At 35.2% G+C, this 20,033-nt stretch overlaps 1 protein-coding gene across 13 annotated transcripts in view; it reads right to left on the bottom strand.

Moving 5' to 3' along the window:
• The window catches only part of ERC1 (ELKS/RAB6-interacting/CAST family member 1), a 436,241-nt gene that overhangs the window by 104,288 nt on the left and 311,920 nt on the right, over positions 1-20,033 (bottom strand). For all 13 annotated transcript variants that reach the window (XM_074195002.1, XM_074195000.1, XM_074195006.1 and 10 more), the window contains one exon: positions 16,876-17,020. In XM_074195002.1, coding sequence (XP_074051103.1) covers positions 16,876-17,020 — 145 coding nt within the window. The remainder of the gene's footprint in view (positions 1-16,875; positions 17,021-20,033) is intronic.

Below are 20,033 nucleotides of genomic sequence, written 5' to 3' on the forward strand. Positions count from 1 at the left end.
AGGAAAAAAAATGTGCCCCAGTCTGTGTCCAGATACCATCAGCTCTGTCTCTGGGATGGAACACATTCTTTATCATAAGTCCACCAGAGAAGTTACTTCCATATTTTTCCAGTTTCTGTTGCTGAATTGTAATTCCCTCCATCCATGCCTTCCCACTCCCATTTATTATATTTTTTCTCTCCTTTCAATCTGTCCCTCTTCAAAAATGTTTTGTGGGGCAGCCAAGTGGCACAGTGGACAGAGTATTGGCCCTGGGGCCAAGAGATCCCAACCTTACATCCCTCACCAGAGACCCACCAACTATCCAGTCACAGGCCACCCAATCCCAACTTCTTGCAAAAAGTTTTGCATGTATTGATCCTCCATAGGACGAAAGTAATTGTCTATGGTCAGGTTCTTTATGTCCTATTTATTCATTTCTCCAGGGGTGCTTCCTGAGCTGTTGAATTGTTATTGGGACACCCCTGCAAGGACCTCAGTTCCTTCAAGGTCTTATGAGAGGCTTTGACTGCTCTTCTGGTCTATGCTTTGGTCTGTGGATGACCACAAGCACACCCCTCTGAAGTGGATCTGTGAGAAGGGTCCCCACTCCACTATGGTAGTATGGGCCACATTGTGACCAGGGTCTGAATATGGAAAAAGCACCGGCATCCTGTCCCAGGGACAGAGGAGAGACCTTGACAATCTCACTCCATTCCCTTATCTTCCATGGGCTGAGTGCTCTCAAGATTACAGCCAAGTTATTACTAGAACAATACCCTATGATCAGGTAGAATTTATACCAGAGAGGCAGGGATGGTTCAATATTAGGAAAAAACTCAACATAATTGAACATCAATAACAAAATCAGAACAAAACAGAAACTATATGATTATCTCAATAGATGCTGTAAAAGTCTGATAAAATACAACATCCATTCCTATTAAAACACTAGACTATGGGAATAGAATTTTTCTTTAAAATAATAAGCAGTATCTATCTAAGAATCAACAAATATTATATATAAAGGGGATAAACTAGAAGCATTTCCAATAAGATCAGGGGGTGAAACAAGGATGCCCATTATCACCACTACTATTCAATATAGTATTAGAAATGTTAGCTTTAGCAATAAGAGAATTGAAGGAATTGAAGGAAAAAATGTGCCTCAAAAGAAATTGAAGGAATCAGAACTGACAATGAGGAAGCAAAGTTTTCAATCTTTGCAGATAACATATTGGTATACTTAGAGGATTCGAGCAAATCATCTAAAAAAAAGTACTTGAAATAATTAAAAAATTCAGCAAAGTAGCATAAACTCACCTAAATCATCAGCATTTCTATATATGAAAAACAAAGCACAAGAGCAAGAGATAGAAAGAGAAATTCCATTTTAAAGTAACCACAAACAAGATTAAACTATTGGTAATATATCTCCCAAGACAAATACAGAAACTGTATGAAAACAATTACAAAGCACTTCTCACATACAGCACAAATAAAGCCAGATGTTAACAATAGGAAAAATGTCAATTGCTCATGGTTAGGTCAAGTTAATATAGAAAAAATGATAATTCCACCCAAATTAAATTATTTATTCAATGCCATACCAATCAAACTACCAAATAATTATTTTTATAGAGCTAGGAAAAAAAAAACAGTAACAAAAATTCACATGGAGAATCAAAAGGTCAAGAATATCAGGGGAACTGATGAAAAAAAAAGTAAAGGAAGATATCCTAGCTCTACCAGATCTAAAACTATATTATAAAGAGGCAGTCATCAAAACTGCCTGGTACTGTTTAAGAAATAAGAGTAATGGACAAAAAAACCAATAGTAAATTGCTATAGAAATCTACTAGTTGACAAATCCAAAGACATTAACCTACTGTTTGACAAAAATTGTTGGGAAAACTGGAAAATAGTATGGCAAAAACTAGGCATCTCACACTCTATACCAAAATAAGGTCAAAATGGGTATAAGATTTAGATGTAAAAGGAGCTACCACAGACTAATTAACAGATCAAGAAATACTTTATATATCAGATCTATGGAAAGGGGAGAAATTTATGACCAAGTAAGAAATAAAGTACATTATAAACTGCAAAATGGATGATTCTGACTATATTAAATTAAAGTTTTTGCTAATAAAATCAATGCTGCCAAAATTAGAAGGAAAAGAGAAAGCTGGAAAGCAATTTTCACAGTTGGGGGGGGGGTCTGATAAAGGTTTCATTTCTAAAATATATAGAGAATTGAATCAAATTTATAATATCACAAGTCATTCTCCAAATGATAAATGGTCAAAGGAAATGCACAGAAAGTTTTCAAATGAAAGAAATTAAAGCTATATATAATAATGTGGAAAAATGCTCCAAATCATTAGTGATTAGAGAAATGCAAATTAAAACAATTATGAGGCTCTACCTCATACCTATCAGATTGGCTAAGATGATAAAAAAGGAAAATGATCAATGTTGGAGAGGTTGTGGGAGGATTGAGACATTAATGCATTGTTGGTGGATCTGTGAATTGATCCAATCATTCTGGAGAGCAATATGCAACTATGGCCAAAGAGCAATAAAACTGTTATACCCGTTGACCCAGCAATACCAATACTAGGCCTATATCCAGAAAAATCATAAAAATGGAAAAAGTCCCACATGTTCCAAAATATTCATAGCACCTCGTTTTGGAAGTGGCAAAGAATTGGAAATTGAGGGGATGCCCATCAACTGGTGAATGGTTGAACAAGTTTTGGTATATTAAGGTCATGGAGTACTTTTGTTCTATAAGGAATCATGAATGGTCAGACTCTAGAGACTCTAAACATGGAAAGAATTCTATGAGCTTGACACTGAGCGAAGGGAGTAGAACCAAGAGAACATTGTACACATTAACAATCACACTGTGAGTTGACCAAACTTAAAGAATGCAGCTCCTTTCAGCAGTTCAGAGAGCTAGGACAACCCGGAGAGATCTGCTATGCACAATGCTGTCCCTATCCAGAGGAAGAAAAACAAAACAAAACAAAAAAAACCCCTACAGAATGTGAATGAATGCTACATTCACTTTTATGTTTTTCTTTCCTATCTCAGGATTTTCTTTCTTTTCCCTTACTCCTAATTCCTCATACAGAAAATAACTAATCTATAAACATGTTAAACACAAATGTGCATATATAATAATTCATCAGACTGTTTGCCCCTGAGGGGAGGGGTGGTGGGAAGGGAGGGTGGAAGGAAATTATGAAACTTAAAAATATACCTAATACATGTGGATGAATGTTGAAAAACTTATATAACATGTAATTGAAAAAATAAAATGTCAATTAAAAATAAGGATTAATTATAAGTAAAACGAATTGCAAATTTAAAGAATAGACACGAAAGGGAGATTTTGAAGAAAAAATGCTAAAAACCTCACTTTTGGAAACTTGAGGAGGGGAAGAAAAAAGGGCAGTGGAATGGAGGAATAACACATTTATTATGGATCATTAATATTAAGCACACCCCTCTCATTACTTTCTTCTTTATAAAAAGGGGGAAAGGGATAAAGAGAGAAATAAGAAGGAGAAATGGAAGTAAATAAACCTTATCAATTATAATTGTGAACATAAATGGGATAAATTCACACAATAAAACTGAGGAGGAGAAAAGAATGGATTACAAAGCAGAATTCAACAATATTTTATTTAAAAGCAATTATCTCTGAACTCACAGAATTAAGAAAAGGTAAAATGAGGGCCTCAATGAGCTCTAAGTTCCCTTCCAGCTCTAAATTTATGATCCTATTTTCCTTTGGATCCAAGCATCCAAGGCTCTAGATCAAAATCTTATATTTTTGAGGTGAATAGGAAATAACAATCATTTCATACAAGACTGCAATAAAAATAGAAAAGGTTAAAAGATTAAATAGGGGAAAGTACACTATGCTTAAAGGCAATGTAGACAACGAATTAATAGAAATATTATATATGTAATGGATGGGGCTAACATCTAAATACTTAAGAGGAAAAGTTAATTGATTTACAAGGTGAAACAGAATAGAAACTGGAAACCTCAATGTAAATAATATACAGATATATATATATATATGTATATGGCATATATTACATTTATATTTCTATGTATAAATTTAATAAAAAGCTAAACAAGACAGTTAAAAGTCTGAGTATAATTTTAAAGGAGTTAGATATGATAGATTTCTGACAGTTAATAAGATTCAAAGCAGTATATGTATTTCTTTTGTTGTTGCTATTCCTTTTCCCACTTTGTGTTTTGCTTAATTATTCCAGAATACACAGGTTCCTTTCTCCTCAGAGTTTATTCCTGCCCCCCGTCCCCCCACCAACTCCTATTTGACTACCCATCATCTTATTTTTATTTATTAACTAATTCTTCCCTACTTTCCCTTCCTTCTCAAATGAGTTAACTCAAAATCCCCTCTTCTTTTCAAAATTTTTTTTTTAGTTATTTGGTTCCATGATGAAATGTTCTTGTGTCATCCCCAAGATCAGTCTTTCCTAATTGCTATGTGATTTTCTTTCATCAATCTTAGGGAGGTTATCCCTAGGAGTTTCAATTTCTCTTCTCCTGAGGTAGAATATTATCTACAGAAGATCAATGCTTTCTCAGTGGAAGTATCTCTCTTATACAACTTAAAAACTGAATCCACTGCAAATTCCTACTTCTCATTGTAGATTATATAACTTCCCCTCATGGGAATGCTCTGTAGTGGTACCTCCTCCCTCTTGTGAATGCATCTCCAGCTTTCTTTCTTAATTTCAATTCTATCCTGTGCCAAATAACTCACTTTCCTTGCTGAGAGAATACAGAAATTATTTTCTTTTCATTGTTTATCAATTAAATTAATTAGGACACATCACAAATTTCCTTCTGTCTTCCATTTTTCCCTTTTCCCATGTATCCTCCTATTCTGGAAGTTATTACAACAAAACATATTTATTTATCTGTAGGGGAGGTTGCATGGTTTCTTCTACTTTAACTACTTTAATTTCTCTAAATACTGTTTTCATCATTAGTCCCTAAGGTACCTTTTAAAAAGAAATTTCTCTCTCTCTCTCTTAAGTTTTTGCAAGGCAATGGGGTTAAATGGCTTGCCCAAGGCCACACAGCTAGGTAAGCAAGTGTCTAAGGCTGGATTTGAACTCAGGTCCTCCTGACTCCAGGGCCTGTGCTCTATCCACTGCGCCACCTAGCCACCCCTAAAAATAAATTTCTCAATGTTTCCCTGTTATTTCTCAAGGAAAAAAAAAAAAAAAACAAACCCAAATGCCTCAAGTTTTCTTTCCTTTTATTCTTTTCTTGGTAATTGTGTTTACTTTTCTTGTGTTTCTGCTTGGGGTGTTTTTAAAATTGAATCTAAACATATATTTTCCTGGGTGGGTAGAGAAGTGATTCAAGTGACTTTTATTGAATGTTCACCTTTTTTCACTGATAATTAGGTTCATTCCTACAAAGTATATACATTTTGGTTTGCATCATAAGTGAGTACCTCTGCTTTTTTGGAATGTTATTCCATTCCTTTCTGGTAGGTACAAGATTGATTACTTGCATTTCCTTTCCTTTATATTTTAAAGTTTTTCTCTTGGCTACTTGTGGAATTTATTATATGTCATTGCAGTTGTTAAATTTAACCACTATATATCTTGGAATTTAGAACATGGGGATTTTTTGCAAGGATTTTGTGGATCCTTTCAATTGATGCTTTGTTTTCTGAATTCAGAAGTTCTGAGTAGTTTATTTGCATTCTTTTTTGTATTGCAATGTTCAGGTTTTTTGATGACAAGGATTATTCTATCATTGAGGTCAGTGTGTTTCATTTGTACAGAAGTGATATGTTCTGTTAATATTACTGCTCTTTTTGCTTCTCTTTCTCTAGATTGCCCTTTCAATCTGTTTCTCACTATTTTGCTTCTTTGTGAGACTTCATGAATTCAAGTTTTTCTATGTTACTAATCATTTCTTCTGTGAAAGAAATTTGTCATTTGTTCCCCTGTAATTTCTCTCAATATTATGATTTCTTAAATCATTCTGGAATATTTTGCTTCAGTTTCATGCTTTCTTTGGATTCCATAAGCTTATTCAGTTTATTAGGTTTCAATTTCTTTTGTCTTACAATATTTGAGTGGTTTATTTTTATTTTTAATTAATTAATTTTTTTTTTTTAGGTTTTTGCAAGGCAAACGGGGTTAAGTGACTTGCCCAAGGCCACACAGCTAGGTAATTATTGTCTGAGGCCGGATTTGAACTCAGGTACTCCTGACTCCAGGGCCGGTGCTCTATCCACTTTGCCACCTAGCCGCCCCATTTGAATGGTTTATAATCTTTTAGATGTCTAAGTACTCAACTTCCTTTCTAATTTTACTATTTTCTGTTGAATTATCTACTTGCACTATTTGTTTTATCTGAATTTTCTACCTCCTGAGGTCTTTATTGGGAATCTTCCCCTCTCATGACCTGTTATTTTTCTGTTCATTACTTACTAACATTTCCTCTTTTAGTGGTGAGTTTAATCAGGTTGAAACTCAAAACTGAATCAGTCTCCCTGTATATTGAGGATTTGATTTTCCCTTGCTTTAGTCCCTACTCCAAGTAGCTTATGAGGAATCAGGATCGGCAGGCCTGGTATATTGGCCTGCTGCCCAAGTTTCCTTTGTTCTTTACCTTCACTGTCTGTCAGTGTCTGCGAATTTTTCCAAGCTTGGAGGAAGGTAGAATGGATGTTCTGAGTAACATTTTCAGTCTTGGGGTTCCCTAACCTACATACTATTCTAAGAAGGATGAAACCCAAATTCTTTTCCTTGTAACTCTCCCTCTTCTATAAGAAGCTGGGTAAAGTGGAAGTCTGAGGCTTGTTGCAACAGGATGCTAGGTGAAGGTCAGGGATAGGTATTAGATGAGACTGAAGCAGGAGGAAAATGCCTGAATGGGTTGCATACTGTTGGTCATGTAAACCTTGGATTTATTCCTTTGAAACAGTTTCCTGTTAAATTTCACCTTTTTTAGAATCTACCAAATACTCTATCTTGTCAAGATCTTTTTGGGTACTATCATTCGATGCATTAATTATCCTTCCCCAGTAATGTATCATCTTCAAATTGGATAAATATGCCATTTCTGCCTTTGCACAAGTCATTGTTAACAGGTTAAACAGCACAGCCCCCAAAATAGATCCTTGAGGCCTTCAAACAGGCATCTCCCATCAATGACATTTAATCAATAATGATTCTTTCCCCTCAGTCATTCAACCAGTTCCAAATCGATCTAATTGTCTGGCCCATGTCTCTCCATATAATTTATAGTATGAAATATTTCATTAAGTGATTTGTTAAAATCTAGATAAATTATATTTCTAGTTTTGTCCTGAGTTTATTGTTACTGTCAAAAAAGAAAATGAAATTAATCTGGAATGATGTGCTCTATAGGAAACCATGTGAACTTCTTATAATCACTATTTCCTCTTCTAATACTAACAATCTTTAATGTTGATCCATTCTAGAATTTTCATATAAGTAGGAGACAAGATTCCTACACTATAGCTAAATGCAACTTTACTTCTCTCTTAATTTTTTTTTGAAGCATATTATTTTTTCACTTGGTTTATTTTTTGTTTTTGTCTTTTCCTTTGAGTTTGTGTCTTCTTTCTCAAGATCAATATTTAAGACCTTATCTTAAAAAAAGGTCAACGGCTTCCACTGCAGCCAGGGGCTATCTCTAGTCATCCTGAGCCATATCTGGTGACTGGATCCACATGGCTTCAGAGGAGAAAGTGAGGCTGGTGACTTTGCATGGTCCTCCCTCATTAAATTGTATTCACTTGCATGTCATGGCATCACCACCCTGATATCATGGTCCTCGTGGCATGATAGTTTCTTTACATGGACATTTTTAATAGCTTTGTCAAGTAATCTTCCAGCTGTTTCCTTCTACTGGAGAACTGTTCCTCTTTGACCATGTTTTCTGATGTCCGAGGTAAGCTTGGCATTGACCTTGGTTCTTCTCCTTTGACATTTTGTCTTCAAAATGTGTGCCTTTTAGTGGGAATTGGAATTCGAATAAAAGCTTTGTACTTCAGTAGTTCTCTATGAAATTCTTGAAAATGTTTGAATTTCCTTTTTACTTGCCATGTAAATTCACCATGCATTAATTCAATAGTATATAGATTAATATTTGGTACCCTTGTTGTCGAGGTGAATCTCTCCACTTCCAAGACCTGGGCTTTGATGGGACACCCAGTGAGATAGGTGGTTATGTTGGGCTCCTTAAATCCTTGAGTGTGGTAGATAATAGAGAAGGGGATGCGCACTGATTTGGAATCATCGGGGGACAAATCAAAATCCACTTCCTCTCCATCAAAATGGAGGTCCCTGGTGTCCAGGTTTTCTATAACGTTGCTCATGTCTGCAGCGATCTTCTGCAATGCAGAGGTGTTTACTCGAGGTTCATTCTTCAGAGACATCTTAAGTTCTGATGGTTCTGAGGCCCAGGAGCTGGGGCCCCCGGCTCAGCCCTCCAGGAGTTGCCCCCTGCTGAGGCTGCGGCCCGGGACGGTGGTGCTCTGCTGTGGGAGCCTGGAGCCGGCGCTCAGGCGGACTCCTCTCTTAATTTTTTTAATTGAAACATTATTTTTCCTTTTCCAGTCCTATAGTACCTCTCAAATTTTGCAAGATCTTTCAGGTATCCTTTCCAGTGATCTTTTTACTGTCTTAGAATGCAGTTCCATTAGAGGTGGGTGATTTGAATTTACAAAAAACAATTAGATGATCTCTTACTATCACCTAACATGCCCTGGGAATCAACTCCCTGTCATTTCTAGTACAAATATCATTTTCTTTTGGAGAAATATCAGAAGCAAAAATAAGACTTAAGAATCTCTGCATTTTCACTACTGTTATTTCCCACTATCCTATTTACTCTAAGTTTTGGCCATTTTCCTTCCAAATTCTTCTTTCATCTAATACAATGAAGACATCTCTCCTCTCTTCTCTCTGTCTCTATCGCTCCCCCTCATACACTCCAGAACTGGTTTATTGCCTGGGTGCCCTGACAATGATATGATAACAACCTATCATTTCATGCATGTTCATGTATATAAATGGATAAAGCTTTAACTCATGACACTCAAGTCTCCAGTAAATGTCATACAGACTGACCACACAGGTTGTCTTTTGAATAGCTAAAGCTGATAATCTTGCTTAAAAAAAAAATAAAAAGACCCTAGGGATCAAATCTTTCTCACAGGATCATATTTAAGTAAAAAAAGATTGTAAAAGATCACAACAATATCCAGGAAGTTGCATTGATGGTAATTTTTTGTTAGTGTTTTTAAGGATTTATGATACACTCAATAATAGAAAAAGGTAGTTACTACCTAATGACTCTTTTCCTCAGTACAATTCTGAAACAAGTACAGTCAAACAAAACAAATCAATGGAGTAATTTATAGGAGATAAATTAGTAGATCTCTAAAGGTAAGCTTTATATGTAAAACCTAACAATGAGATAAAGTATCTACAACTAACACTGGGATCCTCAATTGATAACGTGGCTGTGATTTTATACCTTCAGTATTACTGTCTCTGTAACTAATTAATCTGTGTTACTAGGGATGTGATAGTTACATGACTAGCATTAAAAATATAGGAAAAAACAGATGAATAAGCTCAATACTAAATAGTAACAAATGAATCAGGAGAAGTTTGATCGATCCAAATAAGGACTCTTTGATTATCAGGATTACATACTTGTCAGCTGGAAGTAAGCAACATAGTCAAGGTAGAAAGACCTAATCAAGTAGACAAATAAAATATTCTTGATAATTCCTTAATTTAGTTTCCTACAAACAGGATGTACTTCCATGTCCTGAAATCCTGCTGAAATAACTGCTTATCTTAGTTTCTTAAATCTTGCTTTACCATATATAAAATTATATCAATTTAATATAACTTTCTGGTTTCCATTTAATCTTACTAAGGTGGAAATTCTTTCTTTCTCCACTAGAGATTTACCTAATGAGGAGTTGACTTTACCCGAGCATAAATTGATATTAGTGCTACTGAATATAGGGATTTTCCACAGAATATAGAGATAAAAGTCATACTCTGAAAAAAATTAATATTTTAAGAACTAAAATGAATAAACATAGATAAAAGTTTACATTGCACAACAGGCCAAACATTATTCCCTATATGTATTAAGGATTTCTCTGAAATTGTTCCATGTTAAAGGATGCTAGAAGAACTATTATTTCGTCCTGGGTATTGGTTAGTTTGCTTAACTTTTACTTTTTAAAGTAAATATTTATTATTATTTAAAGTAAATATTTATTATTATTTTTATATTTACATCACCAACATTTTTTTATTCCTTCTATTTTGGCTCCCTAGAAAGCTACTTAATATAAAAAATAATAGTTTTGAAAGAAAAAGAAAAAAAAGACCCCTAAAATCAACAAAACAGGCATACCTTATTTTATTGCACTTCAAAGATATTGCATGTTTCTCTTTTTAAATTTAAGGTTTGTGGCAATCTTGCATCGAGCAAGTCAACTGCTGTAATTTTCCAATAGTATGAGCTTACATTATATCTCTGTGTCACATTGTGGCAATTCTCACACTATTTCAAACTTTTTCATCATTATTATGTCTGTTGTGGAGATTTGGGATCAGTGATCTTTGATATTATTATTTTTTTTATTTTTTAGATTTTTCAAGGCAACGGGGTTAAATGGCTTGCCCAAGGCCATACGGCTAGGTAATTATTAAGTGTCTGAGGTTGGATTTGAACCCAGGTACTCCTGACTCCAGGGTTGGTGCTCTATCCACTGCGCCACCTAGCCACCCCTTTGATATTATTATTGTAACTCTTTTGAAGTGCCATGACTTGCATCCAAATAAGACAATGAACTTAACTGATAAATATTATGTATTCTGACTGCTCCACTAATTAGCCCCACCTGACCTTCTCTTTAGACCTCTCTATTCCCTAAGACCCCAACAATATTGAAATTAGGCTAATTAGTAACTGTAAAATGGCTTCTAAGTGTTCAAGTGAAAGGAAGAGTCAATCAATGTGGTAAACTTCAGTATTGTCTTATTTTAAGTAATTGCCAGAGTCATCCCAACCTTTAACAACCATCAACCTGATCAGTTAGCACAGAAGCAAGACCCTCTACCAGCACAACGATTATAACTCATTGAAAGCTCAAATAATGATTAGCATTTTAGAAATAAAGCTATGTATGTTGTTTTTTTAGATTATTATTTAGTGTAAATGTTTATAAACACTGGGAACCCCCAAATTCATGTGACTTGCTTCATTGCAATATTTGCTTTATCATAGTAATCTGAAACCAAACCTGCAATATGACTGAGGTTTGCCTGAAAATGAAAAAAGTTTGACAACATATGTAATGTGCTATGTTTATGGATCTTTCATTTCTGCAAAAGAGTTAGGTGAGGTTTCTTTCTCCTATCTTTTCCTTGAGGACATTCTCATTCTTGTAATCTTGTAATACTCACAACTGATTGGCTTTGTTGTTCTATTTTGTTGCAGTCCTTGTGAATTTTGTTTGCTTGTCTCTGCTTACTTTGGTGTAAATCATTCCATACTTCTTTGTATTCATAATATTTGTAATTTCATTCAACACAGTAATATTCTATGACATTTATGTGATACAACTTAACTTAGCCAATACCCATTTCAGGAGCATGTACTTCTAATTCTTTTTTTTTCTGAAACCTTTAGAACTTTCAGTCATTTTTTCCTTTTCAATACCCTATTACTTATTTTCTGACTCCTCTCCTTTGATGGCAGATTCTTCCAAGTGCTGAACTTCAAGACTGTCTCAGCCTCCTTTCACAGTGGGAATTCACTTTTCGTCAGCTGTGGCCCCTGCCTCCAGGGCCTTCTGGGTGGGCAGTACTATGTCTGACTGCATCGTGGTCCCCATCCTTCATTCTTGGTGGAACTCCACTCCTCTCACATTCTCTCCTCTGTGTGCATGCGTGCACGTGCACACACACACACACACACACACACACACAGAGACACACGTGCACATGCACACACTCTGAATTCTTAAATTCTCTGGCTGAACAGTCCAGCTGCTGCCCCAGAGCCTGATTCTACTTTAACTTTTACCTCCTGTAAACCAGGATTTTTTTGGGGGGGAGAATTGAGTTTGTTTTTTCCTGCCACAGAAGAGTGTCATGTGGGTAAGGCCAGTGTATGCTGGCTGAGACTGAATCAGTAAAAAGAGATTGCTAAGTGGACCCCATCACATAAGTTCATGGTTCTTGTGTAGCTCTGCCAGTGTCTAGGGGCTACTAGTGAAGAGGATTTTGGGTAAGCATGATAAGGATTAGTCTTCTCTGCTGCTAACTCATCAGGCTATTATTTCTTTAGGGTTCTTGATATCTAAGTCTGTGGAGACAGCTGCAAATACTTTACCTCTTAAGCATTATTGTTTTACAGCATTTTGAGAGGTTGTGATAATCACAGTAAAGGTCACTTATTTTAGGGCAGAAAGGCACCTTAGGGGGTCCATCTAGCCAACTCCTTCCTTTTGCAGTCAAGGAAACCATGTCCCATTAAAGAAAAGTCACTTACCCAAAACAACATTAGTATTAAATGAAAGAAACAGTACACAGAACTCAGGTCTTCTGTGTTGGAAAGAAGAGCTCATCAGACAGGAGTCAGGATGACTGATGTTAGATCCAAAGCTAATTTCAAAACATTTTAAAAATTAAACTGAATAAAACAAAGTGAAAAGCCTTCTTATCATTGAGCTTTCCAGTTTTTGAAATTAATCAAGAAACTCTGTAACATTTTATTTTATTTTTTTTTAGGTTTTTGCAAGGCAAATAGGGTTAAGTGGCTGTCACATTTCAACCATTTTTTTTGCTAATTAGTTAAAAAACAACTTTCAAACTATAGCAATTACTATATGAAAATTATAAAAATCTTTACTTGAAATGGAAAACAATATTCACAGATCACCTTGTGAAAGATTGTGTCACTGAATAGATTACATTAATGCCACAAAGAATTCTCTCAAGTTTTACTTAATTCCTCTGCTGGTGCTGGCTTGACAAGCACAGCAGGCTATGACTTATAGTCTGAACATACTGGCTAGCACACATTGCAGCACATCTGGACTTTGTTAAACAACATTTAACTTTGTTTTCTTGTATCGAACCTCCCTCTCTCTGAAAAAGTCTCCCCAATGACTGCTTTGCCATGAATGAGTCAGAGACAAACTACTCAGGATGGGAAGGGGGGGGGGGGGCGAAAGTTGAGAAAATTAGGACCACATTAGATAATGACCTCCACTTTTAAAATCCCTTCCCCACCTCCATCTCACGATGGCAATGGTCCCATATGAATGTCAACAACCAATCAGGATTCAGCTGTTCCATTTACTGGAAAGCCTATTCCAAGTTAATTCTGTGTTAGGATTCTGTAAGGAAATGGTCTCTAGATTGAGCCACATTCTTGCAATTCAAGTCAAGGAGCTTTAAATTAAAACAACATTGATGCCATATCCTCTTTCCAAAAGGCCTTTCCCTCATCCAAGCTTTAAATACACGCTCTTAGAAAAATTAAGGGACCAAAATGTCTTTGGCAGAATGCTCCTTCCTTTGCTCTCATATAAATCCAGATGCATTGTGAGTGGGTGGGACTATGAAACCATACACGGGAGACAGAGAAAAAAAAAAAGCACAATCTGGAGGAATCATCACATTTTCTCTGGAAATGCTCCATCTTTACCCTTAAAAGGACAATACTGTGGTAGGATTTTTTTTAAGACATTCACATATAGTAGGTATATATGAATTTAGAATTAAATGACAATTACCATATAATTAAACTTAGAAGTTTTTGGAGTGAATTGATTTGTTTCTTGTCCAACATACAAGTTCCTTTAGAAATCCTTCCTTCTTTCAAACTTCCTATTACTCTCAAAGACAACACCTTCTAGTAAGTCAGGTTCACTTTATAAGAGTCATAACTGACTCTTTACTCTCTTACTCCCCATATCAAATCTGTTTCCAATTCCTGTTGGTTTTACTTTTATAATATATCTAGGATGTGGCTTTTTACTCCTCTGATACTGTCACAACTTTGGTGTGAGCTCTTATCTCCTCATACTTCAATTACCACAAAAGAATGATATTAGTTTTCCTGCTTCAAGTCTGTCTCCATTCTGGTTCACACTTCAATCACCTGTCAAACTGATCTTCCTAAATGATTCACCCCCCACCACTTCCAATCAATAAATTCTCTCAACTTCTTATAACTCCATGATCAAATATTAAATACCCTATTTAAATCCTTTTTCATTCTGGCCAAATCCTACTTTCCAGTTTTATTACGATTTACTAATTCCTATGTATTCTGCAGTATATTGACAGGACCTCTTTGCAGCTATTTATACAAGATACTCCATCTCCCCATTTTAGGTATCTTTCTTTCTTTCTTTCTTTCTTTCTTTCTTTCTTTCTTTCTTTCTTTTCTTTTCTTTTCTTTTGCAAGGCAATAGGGTTTAGTGGCTTGCCCAAGGCCACACAACTAGGTAATTATTAAGTGTCTGAGGCTGAATTTGAACTCAGGGGCTCCTGACTCCAGGGCCAGTGCTCTATCCACTGCACCCCCTATTTTAGGCATTGTTATTGGCTATTCCTCATGCTGGGAATATTCTATCTAATCATCTCTACCTCCTGTCTTGTAAGTCCCAGCTAAAAATTCTATCTTCTATAACAACCTTTCTTGATCTTCCTTAATGCAGTACTTTTCCTCTGAGATCTCTTCCAATCTGTATAGGTCTCTACCCAGTATTCATCTTGTTTGTACATAGATATCTGCATGTTGTCTCCATCATGAGACTGTGAGCTCTTTGAGAGCACAATGGCTAGTACACTATAGGGGCTTCATTAGTGGTTGTTGACTGGTGGTTTGGCATTACATACATACCATGTGGCATAAGGGGAGTTCATTTATTATACCTTGCTCTTACTTCAGAAGAGCAACCTTCCTTTTCTAATCAAAACATCTTTTTTTTTTGCTTTATGATGGTTTTGTTCTTTACACCACAATCACTTTCTACTATTTTAATACTGCCTCCTTCCATGAGAATCCTTTTTTTTTGCAAAGAAAAACAGAAAAGCAAAACAGATACAAACAGGAAGCACATAAAACATTATTATATACCTTTTTAACCTTTTAAAATTGTCCCCTAAAAACTAACAGAAATACATGGCAAAAGAAATAGGCTTCTTGTTTGTTCACAACTATCCTAAAATCAGATAATTCTACTTCTTGGTAGAGATTTTATAATACTGAAATTTATCTTCTATGTATTTGAATTCTATGTTAAATATGACATTTTTGTGGAAAAGGGTCATCTTTGGGGATGTTTTTAGGGAAAAGTTAAGGAATTATAAAATAAAATTTTGAGCCCATTTTAAAATTAGTCTGCAAAATGGAAACATAAAGTTATAGAGAGTAAGCATTCTATATTAAATCAGGTAAATGTTAAATTATTAAATTGAAAAACACAAATATTTAATCATCAGTTCCCCCAAAAATGGAAGAGAAGAGACTCCTTTAAAAAAGCTTCCTGGCTTTGTCTAATTATTTCAGGTGAAATGACAAAGTCAACTAGAAAAAAAGTAATGCAATCAGAAATGAGAAGAGGATAATGAACAAGAAGTAAACAGAATGAAGAATGATGATGGTAGCAGAAAGGCCTAAGCAGTTATCCAAAAGTGGTCAAAGGTGATTTCTGTCCTTTAAAAAGAGTATCTTTTGGCTCTTTGATATCTGCAGCTGAAAGGTTTTAGATAAACTCTGGGCACAAAATGTTAGAAGGAATGGAGTTAGAGTTGAGGTAAATATTGCCTCATCCCATTACCATTACAGAAACTACCTAATGCCCAAGAGAGGCAACTTGGTGGTGCAGCGGACAGAGTACTGGCCTTGGAGTCAGGAGGACAGGAATTTGAATCCAGTTAACCTCAGACACTGTATTCTTACTAGCCCTCTGACCTTAGGCTAGTCACTTAACCATGATTACCTCACATCTAGAGCCATCTCCAGTCATCCAGATTTATATCTAGCCAGTGGATCCAGATGGTTCTGGAGGAGAAAGTGAGGCTCAGATTCAATTCATGGGCTGTCATGGCATCACCTCCCTGATGTCATGGTCTTCTTCAAAAATGAAGGACAGAAACAGCAAAAACATTATAATCCCCAAGAATTATCTATCCTTTTACAATACAGTCCTCTTCATGCCTGATGTTTCTGGATGTGGCTCTTAATCTTTTTTGTGTGCCGTGGAACTTTTCTGACAGTTTTTATAAAATAAAATATACAGGCTTACTAAGGATGTCTTTATAGTGAAAAACAATACAAAATATTTTTGAAAAAAAGTTCATGGACCCAGTGAGTTCCTATTCTACAGTAAACTGGTAGGGCATCACCTTCCCCCCACCCCGCCATAATCCAGAAGTAGTACAAAATGTATTAGGGCAGGTACCTGGGGGACTTATGGACATGCTTCTCTAGAAAACTATACATATCAGATTCTCAGAAAGGAGATCTGTAATAAAGATGAGCTCATTTACTTACAAAGGACCACTTGGTATTTGTAATTTGAAATGAAATATATAGCACTTAAAATCATGGTGGGGGAGGAGGGAGAGGGAAGGAAGGAAGAAGGGAGGGAGGAGGGAGGAGGGAGCAGGGACGTAGGGAAGAAGGGAGGAAGAGATGGAGGGAGGGAGGAAGGTTATATCTTGGGAGTGAAGTGTAGACATAGCTCTAGAGGGCCTTTCCCAAACTTGGCTCCCACTGTTCCTTTAATCATACCTGCTGTTTCAGCTGCTGCACCAGACGATCCTTCTCACGTTTCAAAGCAGCTACTTCATCTTGAGTCTTCTTCTTGGAGGAGGAAAGCTCCAGAAGAGCTATGTTTGCATCTTTTTCACTGATGGCAGCAAGGAGAGCTTCCTGCCTAGAAAACAAAGTATAGAGGTTATTAACACTCTAAATCAAATTAATCATTTGGAATGATTGCAAAATTGTCACTTGAATATGCTGGGTCTTAAGCAGCCCCTATTTTGTATTTTATGCTACATCAAAATTTATTCCTGAAGATGAATTACATTCTGAGATTCTGTATGCCAACATATGTACTTATCATTGATATAACTATGGAATTTATCTATTTGTCTATTTGATCAAAGTGGCCTTATTAGTGAACAAGCAAAAAGATCATGTTGCTTCACTGCTCAAAATTACAATGTTTTTCCACTGTGCTCCACATTCAACGTGCTCCTCAATCTGGCTTCAGCTTATACTCATGATTTTCTCCCTATGTCTACATAGTTTTGTCAAAGTGTGGGAAATAGTTCCTTGCTTTCTTATCTTTACATCTTTGTAAATGATACCTTTAAAATAGAGAATGCCCTTCCCTTCCCACCCCATGTACATTTTATCTTTCCATCAGAGTTCAACTGAAATGCTACCTCTTTCAAAAACCTTCCTCTATTAACAAAATTAGACTAGAAGAGATCTTACTAATCCAATCAATATCAGATGTAAATCTAGATTTATTTGATGGATACTTATACATATACCATATTTATTATAAATGTTTATTTATGTAATGACTATTAAGTAGTCATTAAGATTCTGCTCAAATATCTCCAATGAGGAAGAACTCACCATGTTTCCAAAACTAATTAGATGGGGCAACTTCTCCTTCATCTGTCTCAGAACATGTTGTTTTTTTTTGCTCATATATACTTTAACTTGTATCATGCTTTGCTGTACATGTCTTATTTCTTCCCATATCTATCTACACCACAAATTATAAGCACCTTGAGGGCAGGACTTTAATTTAATTTAATTTTTTTCTCTCCAGTAGCATCTTAGTACACTGCATAAATTAGGATTTAAATGAAATCTTTTCAAATAAATTTGATATTTCTGGATAAAAATATAAAAAAGTAGATCTTCTATTATTATTAATTGGTAAAAAAATTACAGCACAAAGTTAATGTCACAGAAATAATGTTTATTAATGAAAAGTAAACAATAGAAGAAAAAAGACTGCAAATAGAAGTAAATATTACCATCTTAGGCAAATAATATCATAGTGGTCTTTTGGACTATAAAGGTAAGGCTAAGTTATGATGAAATAAATGTTATTGCAAAAATGACATTTTCTAGGGCAATGTAAAGTCTGGAATCCCTGTAATGGATAAATTCATTTGCACTGAGCTATGCAGAAGTAGATATAGATGCATTGATGATATTAAGGCCTTAATATTATAAAAAATATAGTGAAGAAAATGACAGATGATGAAGAAGTTAATGGGAAGCCAACAAGAGGATTTCTCACCTTCAGTATCAAGGCTGTTATTGTCTTTGATTAATAATCTGAAATAAATAAAAGTTACCAATGCTGTGGAGCACAAAACTGAACTGAGAAACAGTACCACTAAAAGCAGAAAATGTAGAACCTAAACTAATAGATTTAGGTATAACTAGGCTTGAAAGGTATAATTAAATCAATTATTTTGGCAAAATGAACCCTTTAACCTTTTTTATCTCAACCCATATATCTCACTGCAGTGAAAGTATTCTTAGGTGCTTGAATGAGGATGCTGTGTTGCATTGAGATTACACCATTACTCATAGGAAAAAGTAAAAAGATAAATTATAACTAGAGGTAAATGGAAAGCAGAAAACTCCCTTTTCTTCCTGAGCTATTAATACAAGTCCTTCCTTCATTGACACAAATAAATCTACAGCTTGTGGCTTTATCTGGCAATGATTTGTTTGCATGCTGTATAATTAATAAAAAATTAATTTAAATATCAAATAAAATGAACATCTTTCACATACAGAGTAAAACAGAAAAGAGGACTGCTCATGAATTGGACAGATTGCTTATGAAATTGAGTCTCTGTCACACAGAGACTTCCTATTAAGAAATTTAACATGCAGTCATTCCCCAATTGATAAATGGTCAAAGGATATGAAAAGGCAATTCTCAGATGAAGAAATTAAAGCTATCTAGAGTCAAATGAAAGAATGATTTAAATCATTATTTATTAGATAAATGTAAATTAAAATAACTCATGATCTCACTCTTATAAGATTGACCAATATGGCTAAAAAGGAAAATGGTCAATATTGGAGGGGATATGGGAAAACTGGAACATTAATACACTGTTGATGGAGTTGTGAACTGACCCAAACCTTCTGGAGAGCAATTTGGAAATATTTCCAAAGGGATTTAAAACTATGCATACCTTTTGATCCAGTAATACCATTATTAGGTCCGTATTCCAAAGATATCACAAAAAAGATAACAAAGTCACATACACAAAAATATTTATAGCGTTTCTTTTCAGAGTGGCAAAAAATTGGAAATGGAAGGGATATCCAACAATTGAGGAATGGCTCAACTGATTGTAGCATGAGGAAGAGAACTTCACAACAGCTTGAAAAGACTTACATGAATTGATGCTGAGTGAAGTGAGCAAGACCAGAAGAACATTATACAGCAACATAGGGTGATGATCCACTATGACAGATTTGGGCATTTAGTAATACAATAATCAAAGACAATTCTAAAAGACTTGGGATAGAAAATACTATACATATCTAGAGAAGTAACTGTGGAATTTAAATGAAGACCAAAGCTTACTACCTTCAATTTTGACAAGTTGTCTTATGCATTATTTTTTTTTCTAAATTTTTCTCCTATTTTGATTTGATTATTTTTTAACAAGATGATTAAAATGGATTTCTGTTTAACAGTTATATATGTATTACCTATATTCAATTGCTTTCTGTCAAGGAGAGGGGTAAGGAGGGGAGAAAAATGTGAAACTCAAAACCTTGCCAAAAAAAAAAAGATTGTTGAAAACTATTGTCAGGCACATCTAGGTGGTGCAGTGGATAGTGCACTGGCCCTGAAGTCAGGAGGACCTGAATTCAACACTGGTATCAGA

Source organism: Macrotis lagotis, chromosome 7 (assembly GCF_037893015.1).
Source record: "Macrotis lagotis isolate mMagLag1 chromosome 7, bilby.v1.9.chrom.fasta, whole genome shotgun sequence".
Taxonomy (NCBI): Eukaryota; Metazoa; Chordata; class Mammalia; order Peramelemorphia; family Peramelidae; genus Macrotis; species Macrotis lagotis.